We start from the raw sequence: 26595 nt of genomic DNA on the forward strand, positions 1-26595 counted from the left end.
CGTACCGTACCATACAGGAGGCGGTGGCCCATTGAGAGCAGAGTGAGAAGTGAGTGAACCACCAACAACAACCAGTCGCAAGGCACACTAGATAGATACGGAGAGCGACCTAACGCTTGTCTGCAGCCTGGCCAGTCTCAGAATTTGTTTGATTCGGGCAACATCTTCTCCCAGTCGACTCGCCTCGCGGAGGAGTATTATATTTCGCACACGGGACTTTCTCTGTAGATTTGATTATCTTTCTTCTCGCCATTATCGGGCTGAACTTCGAACTGCGTCGATTTCGTTTTGCCTTTGCTGGGCTGACCTAGAAAACTTACGTACGTCGCATGTACTCTCGAACTACTTGGTTGCCATAAAAATAAATTGTGAATAATCGATACGTAGTGCAGTGAGCGTGAAGTGGGATTCTGGTTATGAATATAAGTAGTGAATAAGTGACATCCCGTTACGCAAGCACTTCGTCATAGTTGCAGCAACAGCAAGAATAACAACCATCTTTGCAAAAGCAGCATCACCAGAACAAAACAACCATCAAACGTCGACGATCTAAGGAGGAACGGCAAAAATGAGCAATAAAGTAAGTCGAAGAAGTTGTTCAAGTGTTCGAGAACGGAATAAAATTTACACCCATCAGCTCCTACGTCTTCTGGATCTGTAGGGAATCACACGGGTATGGTGCACATATTTCAGCGATTTTGCAGTATCCCAAGCTGATATCGAGATTCCAACAGGCAGGCATCAAGCAGCCAGCAACCTCGTTGAATGTTGAATGACGATTTGAATGGAGTTCAAGTTCAAGTTGTTCAGGTTTTTATTTCTGCTTCGTTCTGCTCATTCGCTACAGGTAGGTAGGTACGTACATTGATCAAAACAGCTGCCAGCAGACAAGTCAGTGGGGTATTAAACTGAACTGATTTAACAACAGCAACAACAATACACTCTGAGGATATGCCTGACTTTACTGTGGTGTGACTTTGTGGTCGGTTATAAATATGATGCGTTGTTGGCGGCGGATCGTCGACGGCACCGGTGCGGTGGTGTTGTGTTTATGTTGCTTTAGGTTGGGAGAAAGTGCCGGATCAATGTGAAAGTTAGAAGAGTTGAATAAGATTAAACTGATTGAGCATAGGATATAGCAGGATCGGTAGGATCTATAGATTTTGTTAAGTGAACGGTATTTAGGTCTGATGTATCAAGTACGGCAACGGTACAGATGTGAAGCATTCCATGGACGCTAGGTCCTTATTGGGAGTTTGAGTCAGAGTAAAGAACTAGCCAATTAGATAGTTGATCCAGCGACCCATTTCAAGAATGTCTGCACAAACCATTCTTGCATTCCACTTCCCAAATTGTTTTCGATCCTAGTGTGTATTTAATAATTGTAGTTGAAAAAAACACTGATTAATCCGCCTTTCGGTGACAAGTGTCTTCCTCCCATTTGAACATGTACTACTTTGATTTATGTCACTGGCTTGGTGAAATGATCTTTGACACTTAATATGCTAGATATAGACCATTTCCGTGCCTTGCAATTTTTAAAAATATCTCCAATCTGAACGAAATGCAATACATACAATGCAATGCAAACTTATAACTGTAAATATCAATTTATATGATTACTACTCTAACTCACAAATAATTAATTCTTTCTAACAAATAACTTCTCTTCCCCGGAACACGGCCGGATGTCGATAATATGGTTCTTTCCGCCAGTAGGTAAGCATGTTTTCAGTATAATGTTATTTAATTTAATTTAATATTGATTTTCACCAAGGGTGTCAGATTTGAAGACATTTCTTCATTTAGAAGACATATTTGAAATTCTGTGATATTTTTTTTTCTCGCAGATATTTTGAAAATTTGTCACAAAACGATTTTTGAAGACATATTGAAATTGAAGAAGACTTTCTAAAGGCTTTTTTTATATTAAGCAGGCATGTAAAGATTATTGTGTTATAGAAATTAATATCTTGACTTTGTATTAGAAGCTCTTTCTTGAAAATGATTATGAATAATGCAACCATAGTCATTTTTTTTATTTATACTTAATCGACGGACAGTACACAACCGCATTTGGTGACAATTATTTTGACCACCATGGGCATCCACAAGGCATGGAAAATCATTTACATTCATTTCGTGCATTCATTTTCCTCTAATTTTTTTCGTCATCAGGATTTTATAAAATAATGTATTAAGGTTCTGTAGGTTTTGATATTAATATCTATATAGCTAATTAGCTACAACTTCCATAAACAATTCAAATCTGTATCTCTTATGTATGACGAACTAGAGTAAATGACTTGGCGTTGTAGTCAAAACTCTATAAAAATACTTCAAAAAACTCCATTGGAATTTGTATCTGACATTCCTTATTATCTCTAGAATTCATTCTAAATTTCCATTAAATTCATTTGGAATTTTCATCAAAATTAGCGAATAAGTGCTTCAAAGTGATTGTATCCGGAAAATATAGTAGTTGAGAAGATTATTTTTTTTTCCAAAAAGAGGACGAAGTATATTTTTCCCGGTTCATCATCGAAATTCACAAACTTCTCCCGGTGATTTAGAATTTCCGGATTTTTTTCGAATTCCCGGTTCACTGGTCACCCTGTGTCCAGTATTCAATAGGTCTTATCGATCTGAATAACATTACTAGAGATAGTTTAGTCGAAGCACAGAACACGAAACTAACTCAGAGCGTGAATAACTTTTGCTCATTCGTAAGGATACATTTCTAACAGCGTTGGATACTCAGCGCATGAGCTTCCTACGTAAAAGTGACTCACTCTCTGAATAAGATTCGTTTTCAGTGAATGTAGACTGCTTAAGCAAGCCTAATAATTCTACTTATGTTACTAGCGCTGCATGGTGAGTGAATTCTGAACCAAGAGGCCAATCATGCGATAGGTATTGTCCATTCGAATAACTTCACTGAATACAAAAACCTGCTTTCTGGCCGTGCTGTCAAGTTAAAACATAGAATTTGATGCAAATTGCACACTGAGCTTGACTATCCAATATCCAATTTCTAGCCGAGATGGCAAACAAGATACATTGAAAACGAATAATACTCAGAGAATGAGTCTCTTTTACTGATTCGTATGGAGATATTTTTTTTAAATCTCAGGTTTTTTCCCCCTCTGTTCGGGATTTAAAACCACTGCGACCAATTTGATCTATTGTAGTATATCCCGTGTCCTTAGTTTAGTCTTCTTCTTCTTCTTCTTCTTCTTCGCATTTCAAGCATGTTGCATATCGCATATTAGCCTATTGCGTGCTCTCAACTTAGTGTTCTAGATGCACTTCCACAGTTATTAATTGAGAGCTTTCGATGCCTGTACCATTTTTGCATTGATATGATTGTGTGGCAAGTCCAATCATACTTCTATGTCCAGGGAAGTCGAGAAATTTATCAACCCGAAAAATGTCTAGACCGGACCGGGAATCGAACCCGGCCACCTCCAGCATGGTATTGCTTTGTAGCTGCGCCTTTACCGACTGAGCTAAGGGGGGGCCCCTGTCCTTAGTTTAGTACATGTCGTATTACTCCATCACTATTGAGAAATGGTGAAGTATTCGATTTTTTTACAGTTGTCATTCTCGCATTTATCGCAAGGATCCGACTCTGATTGAAAGGTCTCGCTATTTATACCCTTCAGAGTGTTGGAACACCCTCCAAAGGCGCGCCCTTTGTCAGTTAAAATCGGATTCGTTAGCAATAAAATTAAGGAATGACACCGATAATGACCATGCATCAGAACCCTAGTCTTAACCACTTCAAACTAGGGAACAACGAATGGAAGATTAGGAATCACATAGATGAATACTAACTAACTCATTTTTTCCTTGTTTCAAGATCATCCTCGGTGGACAAAGCTGAGTCTTGTCACTATCAACAAGGCATAAAAAGTAACAAGGACTAAGATGTGTTCCATTGATTACTGAAAAATCCTGTTCCCCTAGTTTGAATTAATCAAGAATCGGTGGTAGATCTTACATCCCGTACCCACGTTACGGGGCTAAATCTTAGGTTACTCATGCGTTGAATAACCTACTTACTTACTTTACTTAAGGGTCCTGTGCACCACCAGCGGTGCAAAGGGCCAACGTGAAAGACTTCCATCCTGGGCGGCTGCTCGCTTTTGCCTTGACCTGGGCCCAGGTCAGATTCCTATCGACTTGCTTAATTTCCTTATTGAGGCTCCGCCGCCATGAGCCCCTGGGTCTGCCTCTGCTGCGATGTCCTGCCGGATTCCAATCCAGCGCTTGCTTGCAGATTTCGTTTCCGCCCCGTCGAAGTGTGTGGCCGACCCACCTCCACTTTCGCTCTCGAATTTCTGTTGCTATCGGCTTCTGATGACATCGACGATGAAGCTCGGCATTCGAGATCCAGTTGTGAGGCCACCAGGCACGAATTATATACCGCAGACATCGGTTGATGAAGACCTGCAGCTTTTGAGTGTTCTCCGCTGATGCACACCACGTCTCGCTGGCGTATAACAACACAGATTTCACGTTCGAGTTGAAAATTCGGATTTTGGTGCGTTGACTTATCTGGTTGTATCTCCATACGTTTCGTAAACTCGCAAAGGCAGCCCTAGCCTTCTTGATTCGTGCACCTATGTCGCTCTTGGTCCCGCCGTCAGACGCTATTTGGCTGCCAAGATATTGGAAACTTTCGATCTTCTCCACTGCTTGCCCCGCTACCGTAAAGTTGGAAGGGTTGCCCGTGTTGATATCCAACGATTTGGTCTTGTTGACGTTGATGGTGAGACCCGCCGCAGAGGAGCGTTCGACTAGGTCATTGAGCTTATTCTGCATATCAGAGCGCCGTTGTGCTAGTAGAGCAATATCATCAGCCAAATCGAAGTCGTTGAGATGCTCCATGGTGATAGGCTGCCAAAGCAGCCCACAGTTCGGTACACGGTCAATTGCACCTACCATGATCTCGTCGATTACGATTAGAAACAGTAGCAGTGATAGTATACATCCTTGTCTCACACCAGCGACTACCCGGATAGGGTCGGACAAGGCTCCGTTATGCAGAACTCTGCACGTGACAGCCTCATACTGCGCTTCGATGAGGTTGACGATTTTATCCGGGACTCCCTTGCGTCTCAGGGCACCCCACAGATTCTCGCGATTGAGATGGTCGGAAGCTTTTTCGTAGTCAATGAATACCAAATAAAGGGACTCTTGAAATTCATTGACCTGCTCCAGGATGATGCAGAGCGTGACAATATGGTCCACACAAGATCTTACGGCACGGAATCCTGCCTGCTGCCGTCGGAGAGTCGCGTCGATCTTCTCCTGTATCCGATTCAGGATAACTTTGCACAGAACTTTGAAAACAATACACAGTAACATGATGCCTCGCCAATTGTCGCACACAGTCAGATCCCCCTTCTTTGGGACCTTCACTAAGATGCCCTGCATCCAGTCGGCCGGAAAAGTCGTGGTGTCCCAGATATTACAGAATAGTTGATGCAACATTTGTGCGGATAGCATGGGGTCAGCTTTGAGCATCTCTGCTGATATGCGATGTTGAATAACCTACGCTTTAAGCAAAAATTCATACGAATGAGTAAAAGTGACTCACAACTGAGTAAAATTTATTCACTCTCTGAGTTAGTTTCGTTTTCAGTGTGCAACGCAACGAACACCCCTGTTTATCACTCGGTAGCCAAACGATGACTGCAGTCAAACTTCCCAAATAACAATTATGCAATCATTTGGCATCGACTCTGATTTATGATGGTTTTATAATGGCAATGAATATGTAATCCATTTAGTTTAAATACATTATTTCACAGTGTAAAACGTTCCTGTTTAGCAGTTCACCTTTTTGCTGTTTTAAATACCTTTTACAGTCTGGCGAGAAGTCAAAAACTGTCTTGTCCTAAAATTAAATTTAAAGTAGTTCTCAATCCCACCATAAAACTGTTCTCTTAATCAATCATAAACTTCATTAGCAATTTTTTATTAATGTCTTGATAAAATACTCTAGAAACCTGTTCAATCATTATAAAAGCAATCATAAAACCATTAGGTTTTAAATGAGAGCAAATGGCATATATTGTTGCCTTTTAGGCTTTTAAAAGTGTATCATAAAATCTCCTCTGTTTACAAATTGAATTTTAAGGATGGATCCTCACAGTGAATAAAATCCAAATTTATGACAATATCTCGAAAGATAAACGAAGTTGGAGGAAAAATTCAAGCGGTGCTAACGACCGAAGTGAAGTCGATTTTAGTCAAATTTAGTTCTTTAGAAGAACCAGCACGTCCAGCGGAACGGGTACCATCAACGACTGAGCATCTTTTGGAGAAGAGTGAAGAGAGCGTGCTCCTCAAATTCATAAAACATTGTCAAAACAGTCTGAAAACAGACCAGCCTTCTCCAGACCTTGCGAATCGATGAAGATCGGAATAACTTGTGTCAATACCGACAGCAAACATAGCTGCATATGATCCATAGCTGCGATATTATTCGGCGAAAGGGTCATCACTTGGAAAAAAATTCATTCAACCGTACATTCCTGCATCGTTTGATGGTGCACTTCCAGAAACATCCGGAAGAAGGGGATCTTTTCGGGAATGATCGAAGTTACAGCTGTGCGAAATGCGAAATGTTGTGAACACTTTCTGAGTAACTGCTTCCAAGCCATCGCACAGTGGGGAAAAATGGACCCAAAATCCCACTTAATTAGACGGCCCACGACCACGTTGATAAAGAAATTGGGGCTACCAAATTAAGCTTACATGTGCTATTCTATTGTTGAAGTGTCCATAGAGCAAGTTCGTTTAGTTTCAAACCCAAAAAAGTCCATTTTGCCCGAATTCCCCTCAAACTTGGATTATCTTTTATTTCTTACGATTATTCTAAATGGCGCTAGTTATGTAACGCTCACTTTCACTTTTCTATTGAAAAAAATGTCAGGAGAATCAAACGGTGAGGGTTTCAGATTGTGTAGATATCAGAAAAGGGTCTATTTTGGCCGAATTGCCCTTACACTTGAATTTTCTTTTATTTCTTCTGGTTATTCTAATTGGCAGTAAATATATAACACATACTTTTACTTTATTATAGTAAAAAAATATGGCAAATCGATTGGTTATGGTTTCAGATTGTACAGACATCAAAAAATGGTCCATTTTGCCTGAAATTCCTCTCACACTTTAATTATCCCCATCTTACCTCCACCTAAAAAGAGTTGTGCTGTTTTTTGCCCATTTTTGATTTTCAAATTATGTATTATTCAGTAAGATTTAACACGAATTGGTTTATGAAGTTTACTTAAGCATGAGTTGTCATCAGCATTATCTAAAATCGCATTCGAGTCTAAATAGTAGTGTGCCAGCTGCCTGGCGAAATCTCCCTTCGTTGATCGATTAGTGTTAGACTTGAGCGTTAGATTGTTAGAATGTGCTTCCAAATGGGACATCTTCGGGTCAGACCAACTTGGACGGAGGGGAATTCGGGCAAAATAGACCCTTTTCTGATGTCTGTACAATCTGAAACCATCGTCAATTGATTCGCCATAATTTTTTACTATAATAAAGTAAAGGTATATGTTATATATTTACTGCCAATTAGAATAACCGGAAGAAATAAAAGATATTTCAAGTGTGAGGGGAATTCGGGCAAAATGGACCCTTTTCTGATGTCTGTGTAATCTGAAACCATTATCAATTGATGCATCAGACATTTTTCAATAGTAAAGTGAAAGTGTGTGTTATATAACTAGTGTCATTTATAATAACCGTAAGAAATCAAAGATAATCCAAGTGTGAGGGCAACTCGGGCCAAATGGACCCTTTTATGATATCTGTGTAATCTGAAACCATCATCAATCGATGCACCAGACATTTTTACTTTAGTTAAGTGAAAGTGGGTTCAATTTTAACAGCACCAATAAAGATGAGCGTGTGATTTAGCTTATTTAACTAGTTTGTGGGGAATTGGGGAAAAATGGACTTTTTTGGGATTGAAACGAAACGAGCTTGCTCTATGAACATTTTAACAATAGAATAGCACATGTAAGCTTAATTTGGTAGCCCCAATTTCTTTTTCAACGTGTTAATTCATTTTTTCTACGAAAATTTGTGTAAAATCGGGCAGAACGGACCACTTTCTGAGGTCTGCACAATCTGAAACCATCACTATTCGATTCCCCGCATTTTTTTACATAAGAAAACCTATTTCAGAAGGCTCCTATCCAGGGCCGTCTAATTAAGTGGGATTTTGGGTCCATTTTTCCCCACTGTGCATCGGGAAAGAATCGACTGGAAGAACGCTGTGCGATTCAGCGTTCTTCCAGGCGATTCTATCGCGCAACTATCGAAATATAAACAAACTTTGACGTTTAACATTTTGTAGGCAACATTGTCGCCATAAATGCTGCCATAAATCTGAACGGGTTAGGATCAAGCAAAATGGCTTCTTTATCTGAATTCAGTCTACAAGTTTTCTTCATAAATGCCATTGCAAAATCTTATGAATTTGTTAAGGATTTCTTGAAAGCAAAATAACTTTTTCACAATCGACCCATAAAAATCAACTTTTATGCCTCCGCCATATTAAAATTATATTGTTTATTTTTTACAATCTTCGATTTTCAATCTATATTTCCTTGGATATAACTTCATTTAAGTTAATTTAGCAATGAGAAAATATATAGAATGCAAACATCATGAGAAACAAAAATCTCGACTAAGCTTAATGATCGATCTGAAGATTTTTTTTTCTTAATGTAAAATAATTAGTAAAATCGATGTTTTCCTTGGGCGGACTCAAGTTTTTCGATGTTTTCACGTACATTTTACATCAAATTTTATATGGCACATAAAACTAGTCCACTTCATGAGAACTATTTTATAATTTTGGACATCCGGCAGGATTTTTATACGATCAGTTTTTATTTTAATTATTTTGATAAGATCGGATGGTATTTATGAATCCTTTTTTATCTTGATTGTTGTTTTTCTAGTTAACTTAGCAAGCAGCTAGGGTAAATGGCTCGGATAATGGTTTTAATTGTTGCCAAAAAGCTTTTATTGTAGCTTAAATACGGTTTTAAAATGGATCTCAATGTGTTTATCGTACATCCATTTTGCAGTAAATCAATCTTGAAGAGCTTCGAAAATATACCCTTCAGAACCTTCTCCAGGGTGGGCCAACTAGACAGAGGATGCATCAATGGCAAAGCAGTCTTGACCAGGGTTTTATGAATGTTGTTTTATAGTAGCTTTGTAGTATTTCATAAAACTTTAAATGTTACTTAAGCATTTGGATTATCATTCTATGCACCTCCTTTTTTCTGTATAGCCTGATACGCAGCTGAAAAGAAAACTGAAAAGTAATTTTTGAGGAATATTCCTAAAAGTAAATTTGACAGCTATAGGGAGGTGTCTTTTGCTAAATTTTGGGATCGTCTCATTTTAAAATTAAAAATATCAGTTTTTATGTTGTCAAAATGCATCCAAAACATCATTTTTACAACAAACGTTAAAGTTACCTAACGGAATAATTAATCCGACCATTATTCCGCAAGGAAAGTGAAATTGCATTCAGAATGCGCCACCTTCATGTCGATCACTATACTAATGTAATCGATCTTTCCTTTACCGATTTCTTTTGAACTGCATACCAGTAATTTCTTTAGCATTCCGTGTCCTTCCCAGCTGCGTACCAGGCTTATTTAGCTGATGTAGATGAATGAATAGAAACATGCTACGATGTTCACGCTGCAGCGAACAAGTTCGAGGTCGACCCATCCAACGTGCAACGCTGAATGATTGCGCGGCTTCGGCAAGTGTTGTTAGGGAACAACTATCTGATGGCTGTGTTAGGGGTGAGAAATTTGAATGCATCCATATTTCTTAATTTTTAGCTTTAAATATTAAACATTTATAATGTGCAACATACCACACAAATCTTATAAAATTGCCGAATTGATAGGCATACAAATCATCCAAATCCATCAATTATTGGCCAAGTTATTAGCATTTAAAGTCTGACCAATTTTCGTTGCATTTCCCTGGATTGGCACCCTTTCCTTTCATGTCGAGCACTTCCCGTCCCTTACCTTCTCATTATGCATTAGGAAGAGAACAAAGAGATGGACAGGTATCGTCGGCCGCGAATATCCACCGTCCATAATAATATGCCTAAAATCGCAGGATGAGCTAAAAAGAATTCAAGCATGCACCAAACTAGATCTTACATTCCCCTGTATTTTCACTCGCCTAAAACAAGTCCTTCATCGAACTCAGCTGGAGGTGTGTAGGCCATGCAACCAGCACTGAAACGACAACTACCGTGCGAACCAGTTTAAATGAGATGAGCGATGGAACGCACGACATTTGCGTGTGGGGCTATTCTGCCATTGACAGGACGGTCATGGAAAGGACATTAATTACTGTCTCGTTCGAGAGAATCACCACATCACGCCGATGATAGGCGTAGGTAACAGACCACCACCAATGTGGGTTTGCATGGCCGACCGTTGTTGGTTCAATTGAATCTTGCATCATATTACGCTTTCAAAATGAGAGAACATTCTTTTATGGTAAGAACAAGTTATCCTCTTCAAGGGATGGAATTCTTTTCCGTTGAATAAGAAACTCAACACAAGCCAAGCCGTGGGTATCAGGTTATAGAGAAAAGTTCAATGTTCCCTCGACAGACAGTTAGGTTGAGACAAGAAACTGGCTCTGTTCGAAGAATCCAAAACACAAGGGAAAGGAAATCGATGACCGTTAAAAATGTATATATTTTTGGGTTCCGAAAAAGAAACTTGAGTCGTTTGATTTAATCGTTTGCAAAAATTATACATAACAAAACAACACAATTTGGGAGAAACTGTGTCACCTATCATGGCAAACATTTCAAACTGGTTCCTGTATAAGTAAACGGATTAACGTTTAGTGTTTAGTGGTACAGTGAAAATCTCCTTCTCCCTCTCCCCATTAGACTGATGCAAAATTTAAAATTTTCACTCCACAATGCTCAAACGGTTCCAAATTGGGCCCTGATTAGCCTCTCAAAATTTGAACTCGTTTAGTAAGAAACTGACTTAGCACAAACCATTTGAAGTTTATATGGGAATTACTACGGAGAAACCATAATTTCGGTTCATAGCTATCTCAAAATCCACTTCAAATGGTTTGTGCCAAGTCAGTTTCTTATCAAATGAGTTTAAACTTTCGGAGGCTAATCAGGACCCGATTTGAAACCGTTTGAACACTGTGAAGCGAAAATTTCAAATTTTGCATCAGTCTATCCCCATCCATAAAATTGTAAATCTCCCCTTTCCTCGCATAGGTTGCCTAGGCAGTTTGTTTTGAATCAGCTCATCTGTAGACCCTTTCTAATTACGACCATCTTTGTAAGAAATCACCTTAAAAAGATTCAAATATAGAAAAAAAATTTTGGTTCAAGCATCCAAGTAGGTGTGATCGTATTGTTTTCAATTTGAAACCGTATCACCAAACGGGTTATCTATCATGTTGTTGTCAGTCTAGCGCGTGTCTGTTGGTGGCTACCAGCTGTTTCGAAGACACGATGCGGTATGACTGAATACATAATAAAAAAAAACAGCCGCAGGATACAGATAACGGATTTAGCACCGTTGCATTTTTTTAAACTTTGGTACGTGCCGTTGTGTAGCTGTGAGGATGACGATGACAAGAGGCTACTGACTTCTCACACTGACTGACTGCTCTGGTAGTCGTCATGTTGAAGTCAATAGCCGGTGCTGACCATGGAGGTTCCATACAATAGCACAAGCCGGTTCGTGCCCGCCTCTATTATTATCGAGTGTGATGGCTGACCGTTATGATTTTCAATTGATGAACAATAAATGGACATTAATTCAATCCAATTGGGTGAGTTTTGTTTTCGGTGTCGGAACTATCGTGTTGGCTCGCCATCATTGTGCTACAGCTTACAGGTAAAATTGTTTCATTATTAAGGTGAGGTACTATTTAAGCCTTATTTCTCATGGTTCTGATTGGGGGCACGACATTTTGTGTAGGCCGGTATCACGCTTTTGGTCTTGGACAACATTCCTCAAAAGTAGAAAATGCGCAACTTGGCCGAAGAAACCATCCTTCTAGGATGGTCGGTTTGAAGATAGAATCGATCGCCACCTATGCGGCAGGAATACGAACTTATCAGAAACCATTAACAACTGACTCATTGTAAGCAGAGCAACTTTGTCCAAGACTCCAAATCTGTAGGATGCATATCGACGGCGCAAGAGGTTTTGGCCACGCTACCGGGTTCGCAGCCCCAGTGTGCGTGGTCTATCAATGATTTATGATTCCACCGCGGACAAATCAACGGAACATTTGGTACGCTACTTCAGAACTAAGTACCAGTGCTATGTGTATAAGTACAGCCATATAATCACAAGTTTTTTTTTCGAAAACAGAAAAAAAAACACGCCTTGAAAATCCATTTTTCTTGATGAGCTTTAGTGTGATAATTTGTTAGCTAGAGAATGGTCTTAGAAGATGGTAGGTTGATATTTCCGTTAGAGTACGGCAAAAATGAATAGAAGTTGAAAATGAGCGAAGAGCCATTAATGCGACAGTACAAAGTCAAACGCACACTTCTTTGCCTAACCCGTACGATGTACGCGGAGATTTGAAGTATGTCTTCAAATCTACAGTCTACAAGAACGTGAAAATTTCAGCTTTAATTCATTGAATTGCAGATAGTTAAACGTGTATTTTTTTATTTAAAAATCTGCTCGAGTTAGTACCGTAGAACCCCGTTAATTTGAATAACTAAAATCGCAATTACACGACGCTCATATTGATTTTGTTTAAGGGGGTAGTACACTTTGAACGTCCAAAAAATAAAGCCATTTTCGTTATTTTTTTTAAGCTATAAAACACTCAGGGAGGGCAAATATGTTATAACCCATTTATTAGTCATCCTTCGAACTACAATTTGTATTTTTGAACTCGATTGGCGTCTCCCCGTGGCCAGTGCACCAGGTCGCGCGGGCGTCCTCGCGCGGAAGTCGGAAAACGGCGTGGGAAAATACTCCTTTCCATGTGATCCTGGAACATAAATCGAACAAAAATCCTGATTAGTAATGAAATTTGGGTTAGAAATACGTATTCCAATTTTTTTCAAATTAATTTTTTCAAAACTTGTGGCCTTAGGAAAAAAAGTCCATTTTTTCACCCTAAAAATGCTTACAAAATCGTGGATTAAAAATCCATTTTTGACAAAATCGAAAATGTGGATACGTATTTCTAAGCAGAATTTAATTCTGAACAAGAAAACCTAGGCGATATCCAAATTTGATGATAACTGGTTAGAGTTATTTCCCACGCCAGTTTGAAAAACCCCGTTTCGAGATAAATGTGTTTAAAGATAAAAATGCTCTCTCAGTGCGCCGGTACATGTTTTAGGAAATCGCTTCGTAAAGCGGTAAGAAAAGACTTGGAGTCTTTTCTAAATTAAGGTATACATCCCAAGGAACATTTTAAGCCTGCATTTTTTTTTTGAAAAATCAAAGTGTACTCCCCCCGTAACTGGCACCCTTACAGAGGCGGACTCTTGTCACTATCAACAAGGCATAAAAAGTAATAAGGACTAAGATATGTTCCTTTGATTACAAAACATTTCTGTTCCTTTAGTTTGAAAAGTTTAGACTAGGTGGTAGATCTTTAAACCAGTTTGGAGGCGAACCAGCCCAAGGCTGAAAGCCTCCTTAATAAAGCTAAATAATAATAATCTTTAAACCAGTACCCAACTAACATTTTCAGCTTTATAAGCCAACTTTTCCAGCGTTGTGTTGTAAAGTTGCTGAAACAAAGCTGCACAAATAGCTACCAGCAGAAGCTAGCCAAATTGTTTTGGAGAGCGTTTACTCAACCATTATTCAATTTGTCATTCGCACTGAATAACATCAGCCAATAAACGTTAATGTCACTTCTATGCAAATATCAATATCAACTTTCAACTTTTAGCTGCAAAACAAAGCTAATAAAGCGAATATATTACTTATTTGATGGCTTCTACTCAACCAACCACTCTCGCTGAATAGCATAAACATCAAAAGTGCTTTTTCAACAACTAAACAACCTGTACTGAACTAATAAACTGTGTTACCGCTACTTTGGAAGCTATTTTACAGTCAACTAGGTTTATTTTTAGACTTGTGCAGTTTTACAGCTTTTACTCTACTTCTTTACAAAGCTGAACTAACTAGTCGAGAAAAGTGATTCATGTGCACTATTATAAAGCCTCTACTCAGCGATCTTGTTGTAGAAGGGCATGTAAATCTGTTTACGTCAGTTCAAAGTGTTGGCGTAGCGAAGTTGGTAGTATCAAGATTCGCCAATGCGGTCGTTTCGAGTTCGATTCCAGGTTCCGCTACCGTGTAAATCATTTGGTGGTGTGCTTATAACTAATTTCGATTAATTTAATTCACAGTAAAATAAACTTGATAAATTCCTCCACCAAAAAAAGCCTAAACAATATTTAACCTGGCGTCAAGAGAAAACTGTGTAGTTTATTTATTGGGTAATCGGGTAAAGGTTGAGTAAGTGCCTTTCAAGTTCACACACAACTAAACAGCAGAATAACAGCTGTATAGAAGCGTAAATGGATATGCAATATTGCTTGACACTACCGTCCCAACAGCCATAAGTAGCTGACTAAGTTCGCCAGATTTGCTTGTATAGAGGTTGAGTAAAGGTTTCCTCATATTGTATAGCATTTGAATACAGCTTGAGAATGTATAAATGAAATGAGTAAAGCGTTTACATTGCGAAAATTGTTAGTTGGGTAACGCACCACGGAAATGTAATCTACCAAGCGTTACTGGGCGACCCGGGGGTTTCATTTGATTTTCCTCAGACATTAAATTTTTATGCAATGAGGATTGGAGAAAAAAGATGATACATTTAACATCTTGTTTTCCATGTCAAATCCGTAGTAACAATATTCGCATATCATAGTAGATGGCCAGATCAACCGGGTCAATGTGATCAACGATTCTGGCACCCTCCAGGAAATTCTGGTTGGCGAATATGTTCTGGTTACCGCACTTAAAATGGAGCGGCGTGTTTTACTGTCAGTCGGTTTCAGTATAATTTAAGCAGATTATTACCCTTCCAGTCACTATTATTCGACTTGAGTTTGACGTGCTTCAAGTTATGATCGTAACTAATGCAATACATCTGCTTAAGTGGTCCAGGAAGTATGAATGACGCCTTTGCATCAGTGGATGCCTGTTTAGAGTTCCGATGAGGATGGTAATTATTGTCTTATACATACTTTACAGATTATTAAACCCCCGATTAATTGGTTGCTCAGTTAGCAATTCTATAAATAAATAATAGAAATGAGAGGATGAAGGGGGGGGGGGCGAGGTCGTGGATAAAGCTTTTTTATATTAAAACTTAGAAGATGAACAAGGACTGGAATATTTAATGTTATTTATGCCTTAACAAACTTAACATTGAAACTATTGTCACAGACGTAACTCTTCATTGTGTATCTTCGTTTACGCATTCAACGGTTGATTTCGTTTCTATACATTCTATATAACTTTTATGCAATATTGTTTGCGAGTTAGCGAGTAAGCTTGTTTTCCGCGAGAAGCCCGAGAGATGTCGTTACTGAGGTCCTATGCTTTGAGATATACGTTTTCAAGAAAAACTTTTTCAAATAGTTACGTCTGTGTGTCTGTGTGTCTGTGCTATTGTTAAGCTTTAAGTTGGGTTTCGATATTTACACTGGAGTACGTTGAGTACGTACATATATGATTTGAAAAAAGAAATTCCTACATCGCAGCATGTCCTTGATCGGAATGATACTATATCCTATCAAGGGAACAAGAACGTGTGTTTTGTTGGCAAGATTGAGGGACATCGAATGCATTCCTGCCCCCAGCGAAAGGCTCTGAAGCTGAAAGAGAAGGGACAACTGAACGAAGGACGGAAGCAGGATGAAGAAAAGCGCGACCAGGACGAAGATCGAAGTGATAGCAGTTTGAAAACTAGTTCGTATGCAGTCGATCGAAGAAAACAGAGAAGAAGAACAATCAAGTGGAATGAAGGTTCAGCAGCGCACTTGTCTATTATTAAAAACCCAGTAATTCAGTTGTTTTAGCTGAAAATGAGCAAATCATAAACAGTCAAAAAGACATGCGATTTGCCTCATTAGCTGGACGACAGCAGGGGTTATCACTCTGACACCTTGTGTTAACACTCACAAAAACACACTCTAAACCAGTGTTGGCAAAATCAGAAATCAATTGATATTTTTCCGCTCTCATGCGTGATATTGGAACAAAATATCATGCTTGATTTTGATTTTACAAGCTCCTTTGATAATGCGAGACTATTCACAACGTGCAAAAATCAAGCTGAGAGTTGACTCGACACAAAAATGATTCCGTTGAACATCGGTTTTCTTATAGCGAATTCGTTTATTATTCAGTTCCAACCTGGATCGGGTATCAAGATTGGGTCTGCTTGTTTTCTGACAAACGTCAGTTTGATCGTTTGTTTTTAAAACCCAGCTCAGGTTGAGGTTCGCACTGACAAAAAGTTCGGTTTCACACTGGGTTGGAACTGGTTCCAACCCCGATAATAAACGAATTCGCTATTAGAAAGAGAAGGTATAGCTAGCTATCACTTTTTACTCTTCACCGATGGCAGAGACGAAGTGACTGCTGCCAGCCGTTATGGAAGTTTCGGTTGCATTCGGGTGTAAAGCAAAAATCATGAAACTCAATCTCACCACAGTTTGTTGAGATTTGCAGCTGGTGAGTTTTGTCACCCAAGCTGCCACCACATAAAAGATAATTTTTCATCAATTCTGGCACCACTTCCAAGAGTGTTTACATCATGTGTTGTTTATAATAGACCAATCCATGGTGGGTATACAAATGGTGATACAGCTTTGTCACTATATAGGTGAGGAGGTCGCGGGGAGGGGGAGGGGAAGTGTGGTTTTAGAGCAAATTGTAAACAAACTCGGTCGCTGTCCCATACAAAAATCCAACATGGCTGAATCATGAATTTGACACATTAGAACACCTATATGTAGTCACCTTGGACCAATCCATGATCTGATTTTATCATTCATCATTCATTGATAGTATGATATGCTTTTTTATTGTTCTGAACCTCTCTAATGAGTAAACAAAGCAATCTAACCTGTCAAATTTGAAAATATTTTGAACGATTGGTTTATTTAGGATATCAGCGAATGTTTGGATTTGGAGCAGGTTTTATAACTTATCGCCCTACTTATCGTTTATTTTAATCTGTGTTCAGCGGTTTGCTTTTACGTGTGTATATTTATTTTCTCGATAAAATTCCACGAGGTAAGGTTTTATTCAGCATTTTTAATTGTTTAGTAAAAATAACCTACATTTCCCAAGACATTCCCATTTCTCTACGTTTCAGGTCAACATCACATTACAGATCAAAAACTGTCCATAAACCACGTAGAAACACGAAGGAGACTTGTGTTGGCAGGTGTCTACAACACAATGGAGAACGTTCTTCAAAATTCAATCCTGGATTGCCGGCAATAACTGATCAAGCTACTTTTGTTGTGGAAAGATTTTGCCTTTTTCAGCCTTGGAGATCCAACTATACTAGAGGGCTTTAATTCAACACAAGGCTTCTTTGCAGAATTCGAAGTCGATCATCTGTCGTATCAGATATTATACATGTGTCATGAACAATAACAATATCAATAGAGCTACATTGAATGATCAAGAAAGTTTAATTTTTAATATGAAGAAACAGCGTCATGTGGTATTCAATGTATTCATGCTGATGAATCCGCTACTGACCCGATGATCCTTATACAAAATGTTCTCCTAAGGATTTGTCTTAACTGTTATCCTGAAAGACGTAGTTCATCCTTCCTTTTAGCAAAACCTTCTCTTGTCATGGTTACTACTAGCCGACGATCAAGACAACGACAACGCTGATGAGGCTAATAGCAACAATCAATACGAAACTAACGATTTTAAATTGGCTCACCACTTTAGTAGCCTATTGGTCCCAAGCAAACGATTAACGTACCCTATTCTAGTCGAAATTCTAGTACGACGCAATGTTTGTTTTGATTCGCTATGAAAGTTTGACAGATAAAATGAGGGGTTATTGGTTTTTCCTATGTTTCGAGGGGTGATTCGACAAGCTTGGGACCGAAGATAGTACCAGAGGTGAGCCAAAAAGTTGAGCACGTTTCTTCGGGACCTACTTGTCTTAGAGTTACCTCTATGCTAATAGTACGTTCAGACCGAGGTTCAGACTACAGAGTTATAACATGTTATAGCGCTATCTTGATGGTGGTTTCTGTGTTGCAATTATTTGACAACCGTAATAACATAGAGGTAACTCTAAGACCACTGGGTCCCGAATAAAATCATTATTATTTTTGGCTCACTCAGTACCAGAACAACGGTCCCAAGCAGTCCCAAGCTATTTCACTCACCCCTGCATGTTCTGCACGAATCCACACACCCCTGATGTTATCTGTCAAACTTTCATAGCGAATCAAAACAAACATAGTGTAGTAATAGAATTTCAACTAGAATAGGGTACGTTAATCGTTTGCTTGGGACCAATAGGCTACTAAAGTGGTGAGCCAATTTAAAATCGTTAGTTTCGTATTGATTGTTTGTAATAACATGTTATAACTCTCCAGTCTGGACAGCGTTTAATAGTACGTTCAGACTACAGAGTTATAACAACAATCAATACGAAACTAACGATTTTAAATTGGCTCACCACTTTAGTAGCCTATTGGTCCCAAGCAAACGATTAACGTACCCTATTCTAGTCGAAATTCTAGTACTACGCAATGTTTGTTTTGATTCGCTATGAAAGTTTGACAGATAAAATGAGGGGTTATTGGTTTTTCCTATGTTTCGAGGGGTGATTCGACAAGCTTGGGACCGAAGATAGTACCAGAGGTGAGCCAAAAAGTTGAGCACGTTTCTTCGGGACCTACTTGTCTTAGAGTTACCTCTATGGTTATAACATGTTATAGCGCTATCTTGATGGTGGTTTCTGTGTTGCAATTAGAGTGACCACCCCTTAGACGTACCTCAAGTTAAAAATAAACATCAGATTCGGAAGGGACGATATTGATACATCATTTTGGTAAAGGTTTCAATGCGTTTTATGAAGATTTCCGAAAAAAACGACAGTCACTTCCCCCAGTCACGGCTTTCATTTGAGTACCTCTTTTACTCAGAGTTGCTCCGAGCTACTATGGTTTGCTCTCGGATCTGATCTAATTTGTGACGAAAACAGAATTAGTAGGGCATATAGTTTTGGAATCTGACAATGTAAATGTCAGTTTGATAAAGAAAACGAAAGCAATGAATGAAGAAAATAATTGAATGCAATTTAAAATATATCATATTAACAATATGATCCATTCATGCCTTTTCCAAATATTGCAATGGCGACCCACAAAATATTGCTTCACGTACCATCTAGCGTTTGAAAAGGTCAGCAACAATCATTCAATTACAATCTAGGGGTGTAAATAAAGCATTTATTACAAAAGTAAGAGTCACATTATTTTCATTAATTACATTGTGTATATTACTTTAAAATTTGTCTGTCATGTCACTGTTGTCATCAAATAAAATAATATGCTGAAATACGTTCATTTGAAACATTAAACAAATTTTCATTTGGTTTACCCCTCGTGACGATAAGCAAATAAATTGGTAGACTTTTTGGCCACAGAGGTGCTTTCATCGCTAAAAATGTGGTTCGCCAGCTAAGCGAAAGAAAGGATTAACAATATAATAAATTTGGCAATATTTAAATAAAGAAATGATCTCGTTTTCTACCAGTTCACTTAAGTTTTGGCTATTTTCTTAAATCACTGATGGCTTTCTGCAGGGCACTTTTCTCTTTGCAATGGTAATGAAATTGACCAGGATCTTGCTACCGTAGTACCAACAATCAATACGAAACTAACGACTCACTACTTGACTAGCCTATTGGTCCCAAGCAAACGATTAACGTATCCCATTATAGTCTAAATTCTAGTACTACGCAATGTTTGTTTTGATTCGCTATGAAAGTTTGACAGATAAAATCAGGGGTGATTGGTTTTTCCTATGTTTCGAGGGGTGAATCGATTAGCTTGGGACTGAAGATAGTACCAGAGCTGAGCCAAAAAGTTGAGCACGTTATTTCGGGACCTTCTAGTCTTAGAGTTATTGGTAGTACTGGGCATCCAGATGCTTAGAGCAAGCGAATGGATATTCCCTTCCGGCTACCAGCTCCGGTGGGTACTTGAGGATGAATCCTGTAAGGATCTCGATTTCTAGAACAGAAAAATACAAACGTAAAAACTATTCCACCAAAGTGCCAGAGACGCCCCCTTAGCCCCATTTTGAATCAAAACAGCAACGTTATTGCGTGATGTTTGTTTTGTTAGCAGGTTCTCTGATGAATTGAGTGTATTTTACGGCAAAGATCACCGGCTGAAAAAACTAACGTTCCTTTACACCAAAAACATTGATTGCTTGGGATGCGCTGTCAAAACAATCGAGATAATAAAATCGTTCATCAGAGAGCAAAAGAGTTCCTCAGAGTTACTCTGGATTGCTCTTATTTTCTCACTGTCTTCCCCTTCGGACAGCCATACCGGAAATTTGTCAGTCATTTATGTCACACAATGACCTTCTCTATCCTAAATTGCTTTCCGTGCATCTGGTGGTGGGTTTTGTAGACTTCATTGGGATGGATAGCTGCGTTGGTGAAGATGTTTCCTCGTAGGGTCTTCAAATGGCCGCCACGTAGGCTATACATGCACTTCGACTTCGAATTTTCAATTACACAAATCTCGGAAATCCGTGCATTAACGTTAAAATGTTGCACGTGTCGTAGAAGCATATGTAAGTTTCGAAGTGGTTACGAGAATAAGAATGTCACAGCGTCTCTACTCTGGCCTACTTTAGGCAGTTTTGCTTACAGATTACACTGCACTGCACGACTATCTGCACATTTGTTACTCAAATTACGACAGTAATTATTACCAACATTACATAACAATAATTATTAACACGATACTTTCAAAAACACTCTAAACTGAAACGCGAACGAATTTCAAACAACACTTATATCCAATGAGCTGGATTACAGAGGTGAAGCAATCGGTTAAGTTGTGTGAGTAAAACCCCTGTACGATACAAGCAATTAGTGACGTCACTACTTGCGTTTACGTTGATTTTTTGGTTTACTACAAGGGGTAGGTCACTCCGCACACCAATCTAGGGTCATCTTTGTTGTCAGTGTGCCGCAAGTATGCTGATTGTGCCGGTCATAGAGCAAACTGCGATTGTTTGTAAAATACCCATCCCGGCAACCCGGTATTTCTGACACCTTGAATGTTTTGGTTTGAAATCGCAAGGATAAATCGGATTGAGGATGACGCGGGAAGCATCTGTATCCACTCTATTAAAAAATCTGTATTTTCTGTATTGACGATTTTTTTCTTAATTAATCATGTTTTGTTGTTTTACAAATACAGTGCATACAAAATAACCATAAAAAGTGCTTAACCACCTATTCGAGCTATCGTACTAACCATACGGGATATAATTGCGCCATTTGTGATATCGTCCGTACTTATTTATTAGAGTTATATGATGCCGTTTGAAAATGTATGGAGATTTTAGTTTCTATTCATTATCTTCCTGATAAGCAGTTTTAAATGCAAAAAAGTGCACGAGTTCATTACTATTTGATATTTTTAATATAGATGAATACAATTAATTACATCATTTGTGTGGTAGTTACACCGAAAAGTCGAGAGATGTCGCCCCGCCAGTGCTGGTAAAATCATTTTTGCAGTATGGAGAATATCAGAAAATCCGCAATTTCTTACGAAATACATTTTCAATGCAAGTAAAATGTTTACGAGTACTTGTATTTGTACCATTTTAATGTGCTCGGGCACTTTTCTTGTATTTAACATACATGCTTATATTGGAAATATTCAATTAATACTGTAAATCCCCATACAATCTCAAATCGTTTACTACCAGCTCCATATGCATCCGAAAGCGGTTGGTCCTCTGGTTGTGAATGCTGTCAAAAACACCATAACATGATTAATTGTCGATGGAAATTTGATAGGTTCCCGAGCAGAGGGTGCGAACAAAATGAAAACAAGAATTATGTTGTTTTCATTATTCCTGATAACTCAAATTGATTTCATTTTGATGGAGTTTATGGCTAACAGAACAAAAATGAGAGCTAAAAGATATGCGAAGAATATCAAAATTATAACATATATTGATATTAATGAGAACTGCTTGATAACTTATTTTGATATAGATTTTTTTTCTCAAGCATTTTATAAAAATCTGTATAAATCTGTATTGTAATTTAAAAATCTGTGATAAATCTGTATTCTGTATCGGGTCTGTATTAAGATTAAAAAATCTGTATAATACAGATAAATCTGTATAAATGGCAGCGCTGGCGGGAAGTGGCGGGTGTGTGAATTTTCGGTGTTTTGTGATCCATAGGGTAATAAAAGTCCTGTGTTTTAGTGTTAATGCCCTCAAAGGGAGACCAGAAATCTAGCCTTTCGGCCGGAAAGAGTTGGAACCGGTGGGGAGCATTGTCAGAGACAGACTGTAGAGGGGGATGAATAGAATTCTTTAGTTTGTTTTGTGTGATTTGCAACATTATTTGAAATAAGGGTATTAATGAGGTCTGATTAACTGCCTCTTTCTCTTGAGCCAACTCTAGAACCTACATTTCATATTTAGACCTATAAGTGAACTGCTGGTCTGAGTTCCTCTGGTATACATACAGCCAAACAGAACGTAATGTTCTGAACAACTTCAATGACAGTTGTCCAGCAGTGCTACCATTTTATTTACAACAATCTAATGCCTACGAGATTGTGCCGAAGGTATGCCGAAAATGTGCCGATGGATGTGCCCAAGGTGTGTAGAATATAATTCCGGCACAATGTGCTGAGTGACTTACCCCTTGGTTTACTAATACAACAATATTTCACGATCTGCTTCACCTCTCTCTGTACCTCATTGACTTATATCCACCTTATATCCATATAGCAACCGTTTATGAGAATACAAAATTCGATGAAAAATGTAAACATTATACCAGACGTAAAAAAAACTGCTATCAGTACAATCGCTACATTGGTTCCAGGGTTCCTATCGAAAGACAAATAGCGTTGCGTATTTTTCGCTAACAAATGGTAAACACGATAAATTGCAACTGGACGACATCCACCTTCCTACCGAAGAAGTGCTGATAATATTCTGTCTCGATGACGCAGCAGCTGTACTCAGTGTACAAATAGTAGGCACCGAAGAAGCCGGTTGTGATAATTGTGATGGTGATTGAGCACCAAGCGGTGGTTTGTGTGTTGATAAGGCCCGGCTTGTTAAGTGCTTGTGTGCTTTGTTTACCAAGCGCACGTTTTAGCACTATTATAGTAAAATACGGGCTACAATTAAGAATGTCTCGGAGCAGAGTACCTGACCACCGTGTGTGTGTGTGTGTTTTTTTTTTAACGAGCATTTATTTATTATCATCGTTATATAAAGCACGTGCCATGAACACGCATTAGCAACCGGAAGGTAGTAGACTGTAAGTTTGCAGTTGATACTTCATAGCCAGAATCAAACAAAGATGGTTCCAAAATTTCACAACTGCAAAAATTCTAATCTTTTAAATCATCCTTGTTTGTTATCGAACGTGGAAAACAAAGACTTAGTTATCAAATCATCTTCAAAATAGCACACCACTGATAAGAACTGACCACAGTCCATTCCAATGAGCGACCCGTTTTGTTAACATTGCTCTGAAATGAGCTCTAATTAAGTTGGTAGTAAACATTTACTGCCAATTAAAAACAGACGCTTCGAAATTTACAATGGCTTGTAGTATGATGAAGACGATGAAAATCCGCGGGACTGTTCAGTACTGCATTGATTCTCCATTCAGGTACTGTTTGGGCCATAACAACGATAACAGTAGGTCTGTTCCCGTACTTGCTTTTTTGCTTTTGCTGTAGGTTGCTGCCGCTTTCTGTAAGTTGAGGGTTGCTGTAAGAAAATAATGTGGTACAGTATACGGGAACATGTTTTTGCTTTTTGCCGTACAGAATCTTACAGAAAAGCAAGTACGGGAATACACATAATAATTGGTAGGAATTTACATAAATTTCAGACATCGAACTTAGATGGATACCTACATACTTAAAAATCGTTTTTCTCTCTTCCACTTCCAGACCGACGTCAGTGCGGACAAGATGGACGAGGAAGCCTCGGATTTCTGTCAACGATTCAACGAAATGCGTCACCGTAGCCATCTGGTCGATTGTTCCTTTAAGGTAGACGACAAAATCTACAACTGCCATAAGCTCATCCTATCCGCCGCTAGTCCGGTATTCGAGGCCATGTTCTACGGTTCCCTTGCCGAGAAGCAAACGGTCAAAATCGCAGACATTCGACCGGCCGTGTTTGAACGGATGTTGGACTTCATCTACGTGGGAACGATAGATTTCGACTGTATTCTTCATATTGAAGAAATTCTAGAGCTTTACTACTGCGCACAGAAGTACATGATCGATAGTCTTCACAAGCAGTGCGTCAACTATTTTGGTAAAAGTATCAAACCGAACAATGTTCTGAAAATTCTCGACATAGCCTATAGAATGAACCTGGAGGATATTATCTTTTCGTGTTTGTGTGTGCTGAAGCACTTCCTGACTTCGGGGATGAGTCTCAGCAACATCATCCTGGAGAGTAGCCATCACCTTTCGAAGAGCTGTGTAGATCTGATTCTAGAGGACAACTACGAGGTTAAGGATAACATTATCTGTATGATTCGTGCCTGGTGCATTATCGAATGTGAACAGAATCGTCTCGAAGTCAATAGCGACAGCTTGAAAACGGTACTGCAAGATATTGAGCTTCCGGAAAAGTTAAAAGACACCATCATAGACTGCAGTTTTACCAGTTTCCAGCCAGTGACTGATGAAAACAAGTATCACTGGACGCCGATTCAACGGATCCACTACAAGGCGGTCCGACCGCTGATCATCGGCGATGAAATGCGCTTTGAAGCCAGCATCACCTGTAACAGGTTCATCGTGTTGAAATCTCTCTCAATCAACAGCCGACTGATGCCTCAATTTCTCCCGATGGATCACCACCGCGATACGTATACGGAGAACATTGCGGTGGAGATTTGCTCCAATTTTAACGGTAAAATCGAACCGATCTACCAGGAGCAATACCTGATGTGCGACGTTCCCTTCAACAACAACTTGGACCTGAAATTGGAAAATCAAATCGTCCTCTTTCCGGACATTGCCTATTTGGTACGACTGAAGTGGGGTCCCGATAGCCTTGGGTACGAGTACCCACGTAGCATTTTATCATCGTATGGAAAGAGCAAGCAGTTCAGGGTGAATTTTAGCGAGAATATATACCTCGAAACCGAAGGCAGTATTTTAAATGGAATCATTTGTGATCTGTACAAGTAAGGGCGGAAGCTGTCGGAATTGAAGGCATGAATTAGCTTTGCCAAGTGAAATGTATGATTTATTCTCGATATAAAAAATAACTTGCAAACAAGTGAATGCTAACTGTGCTGAGATATTTGTTAACAGTTTAAAATAAGATTTCATCATTTTACGCTATCATTAAATTATTGAATCGAAGATTGAAATTACCTGTATCAGATAATTGAAGCAACACATAAGTATGCTGATTATTGCAGAATAAAATATGTTTAAAAGTGGGGTTGTGCTATTCATTTTGGTCCGAAAATATTTATGATGATGATGATGATGATGGTCCCAGCTCTTAACCCTACAAAGGTTTGAGCTGGACGATTTATCTTTAAGATAATTAAATAAGTCAATTTAACTAGGTTTGCAAACAAAATCGATTTGGTTTCAGTTACAGATATAAATTTCCTCTAGAGTTTACAGTTGCTTCACAGCGATACAAATGTGGAAAAGCTCAGGTGTGCACCCCTTAGGTCACCTTTTTGTCGTCCTAAAATATAAATAAGTATTACAAGCAATCACGAGTTCTAGTATTATATCTATGAAAGTCGCTTTCTCTTTAAATTCGATCACACAAATATCAAGGTAGCAAACCGTCAACTACTTTAAAAATGAACACCATAGTCAAATATACAATTCTTTGCTTCACCAACAACCATTGTAACATAGATGTAACTCTATTACAAGAAGATCCCGAAGAAACGTGCTCAACTTTTTGGCTCAGCTCTGGTATTCTCTTCGGTCCCAAGCTAATCGATGCTCCCCTCGAAACATAGGGAAATCCACGAGCCCCTCATTTTATCTGTCAAACTTTCATAGCGAAGCAAAACAAACATAGTGTAGTACTGGAATTTCGTCTAGAATGGGATACGTTAATCGATTTGCTTGGGACCAATAGGCTAGTCAAGTAGTGAACCAATTTCAAATCGATAGTTTCGTATTGATTGTTGATTGTAAGGCGTCTAGTATCAAAGTTGAGGAAGTGAAAAAGTCTAGATGAG

General features: G+C 38.8%; 1 protein-coding gene across 1 annotated transcript; it reads left to right on the plus strand.

The window, feature by feature from the left end:
• Positions 1–141: 141 nt before the first annotated feature.
• On the plus strand, positions 142–25824 carry LOC135711713 (kelch-like protein 28). The gene is made up of 2 exons (XM_065234678.1): positions 142–580; positions 24308–25824. Exons 1-2 carry the CDS (start codon positions 569–571, stop codon positions 25565–25567), a joined length of 1272 nt encoding a protein of 423 aa, XP_065090750.1. The 5' UTR covers positions 142–568; the 3' UTR covers positions 25568–25824.
• The last annotated feature ends 771 nt before the right edge of the window (positions 25825–26595 follow it).

This window comes from Ochlerotatus camptorhynchus, unplaced genomic scaffold, assembly GCF_037179485.1.
Source record: "Ochlerotatus camptorhynchus isolate MF236.1 unplaced genomic scaffold, CSIRO-AGI_Acam_v1.1 ptg000434l, whole genome shotgun sequence".
In the NCBI taxonomy this organism is placed as follows: Eukaryota; Metazoa; Arthropoda; class Insecta; order Diptera; family Culicidae; genus Ochlerotatus; species Ochlerotatus camptorhynchus.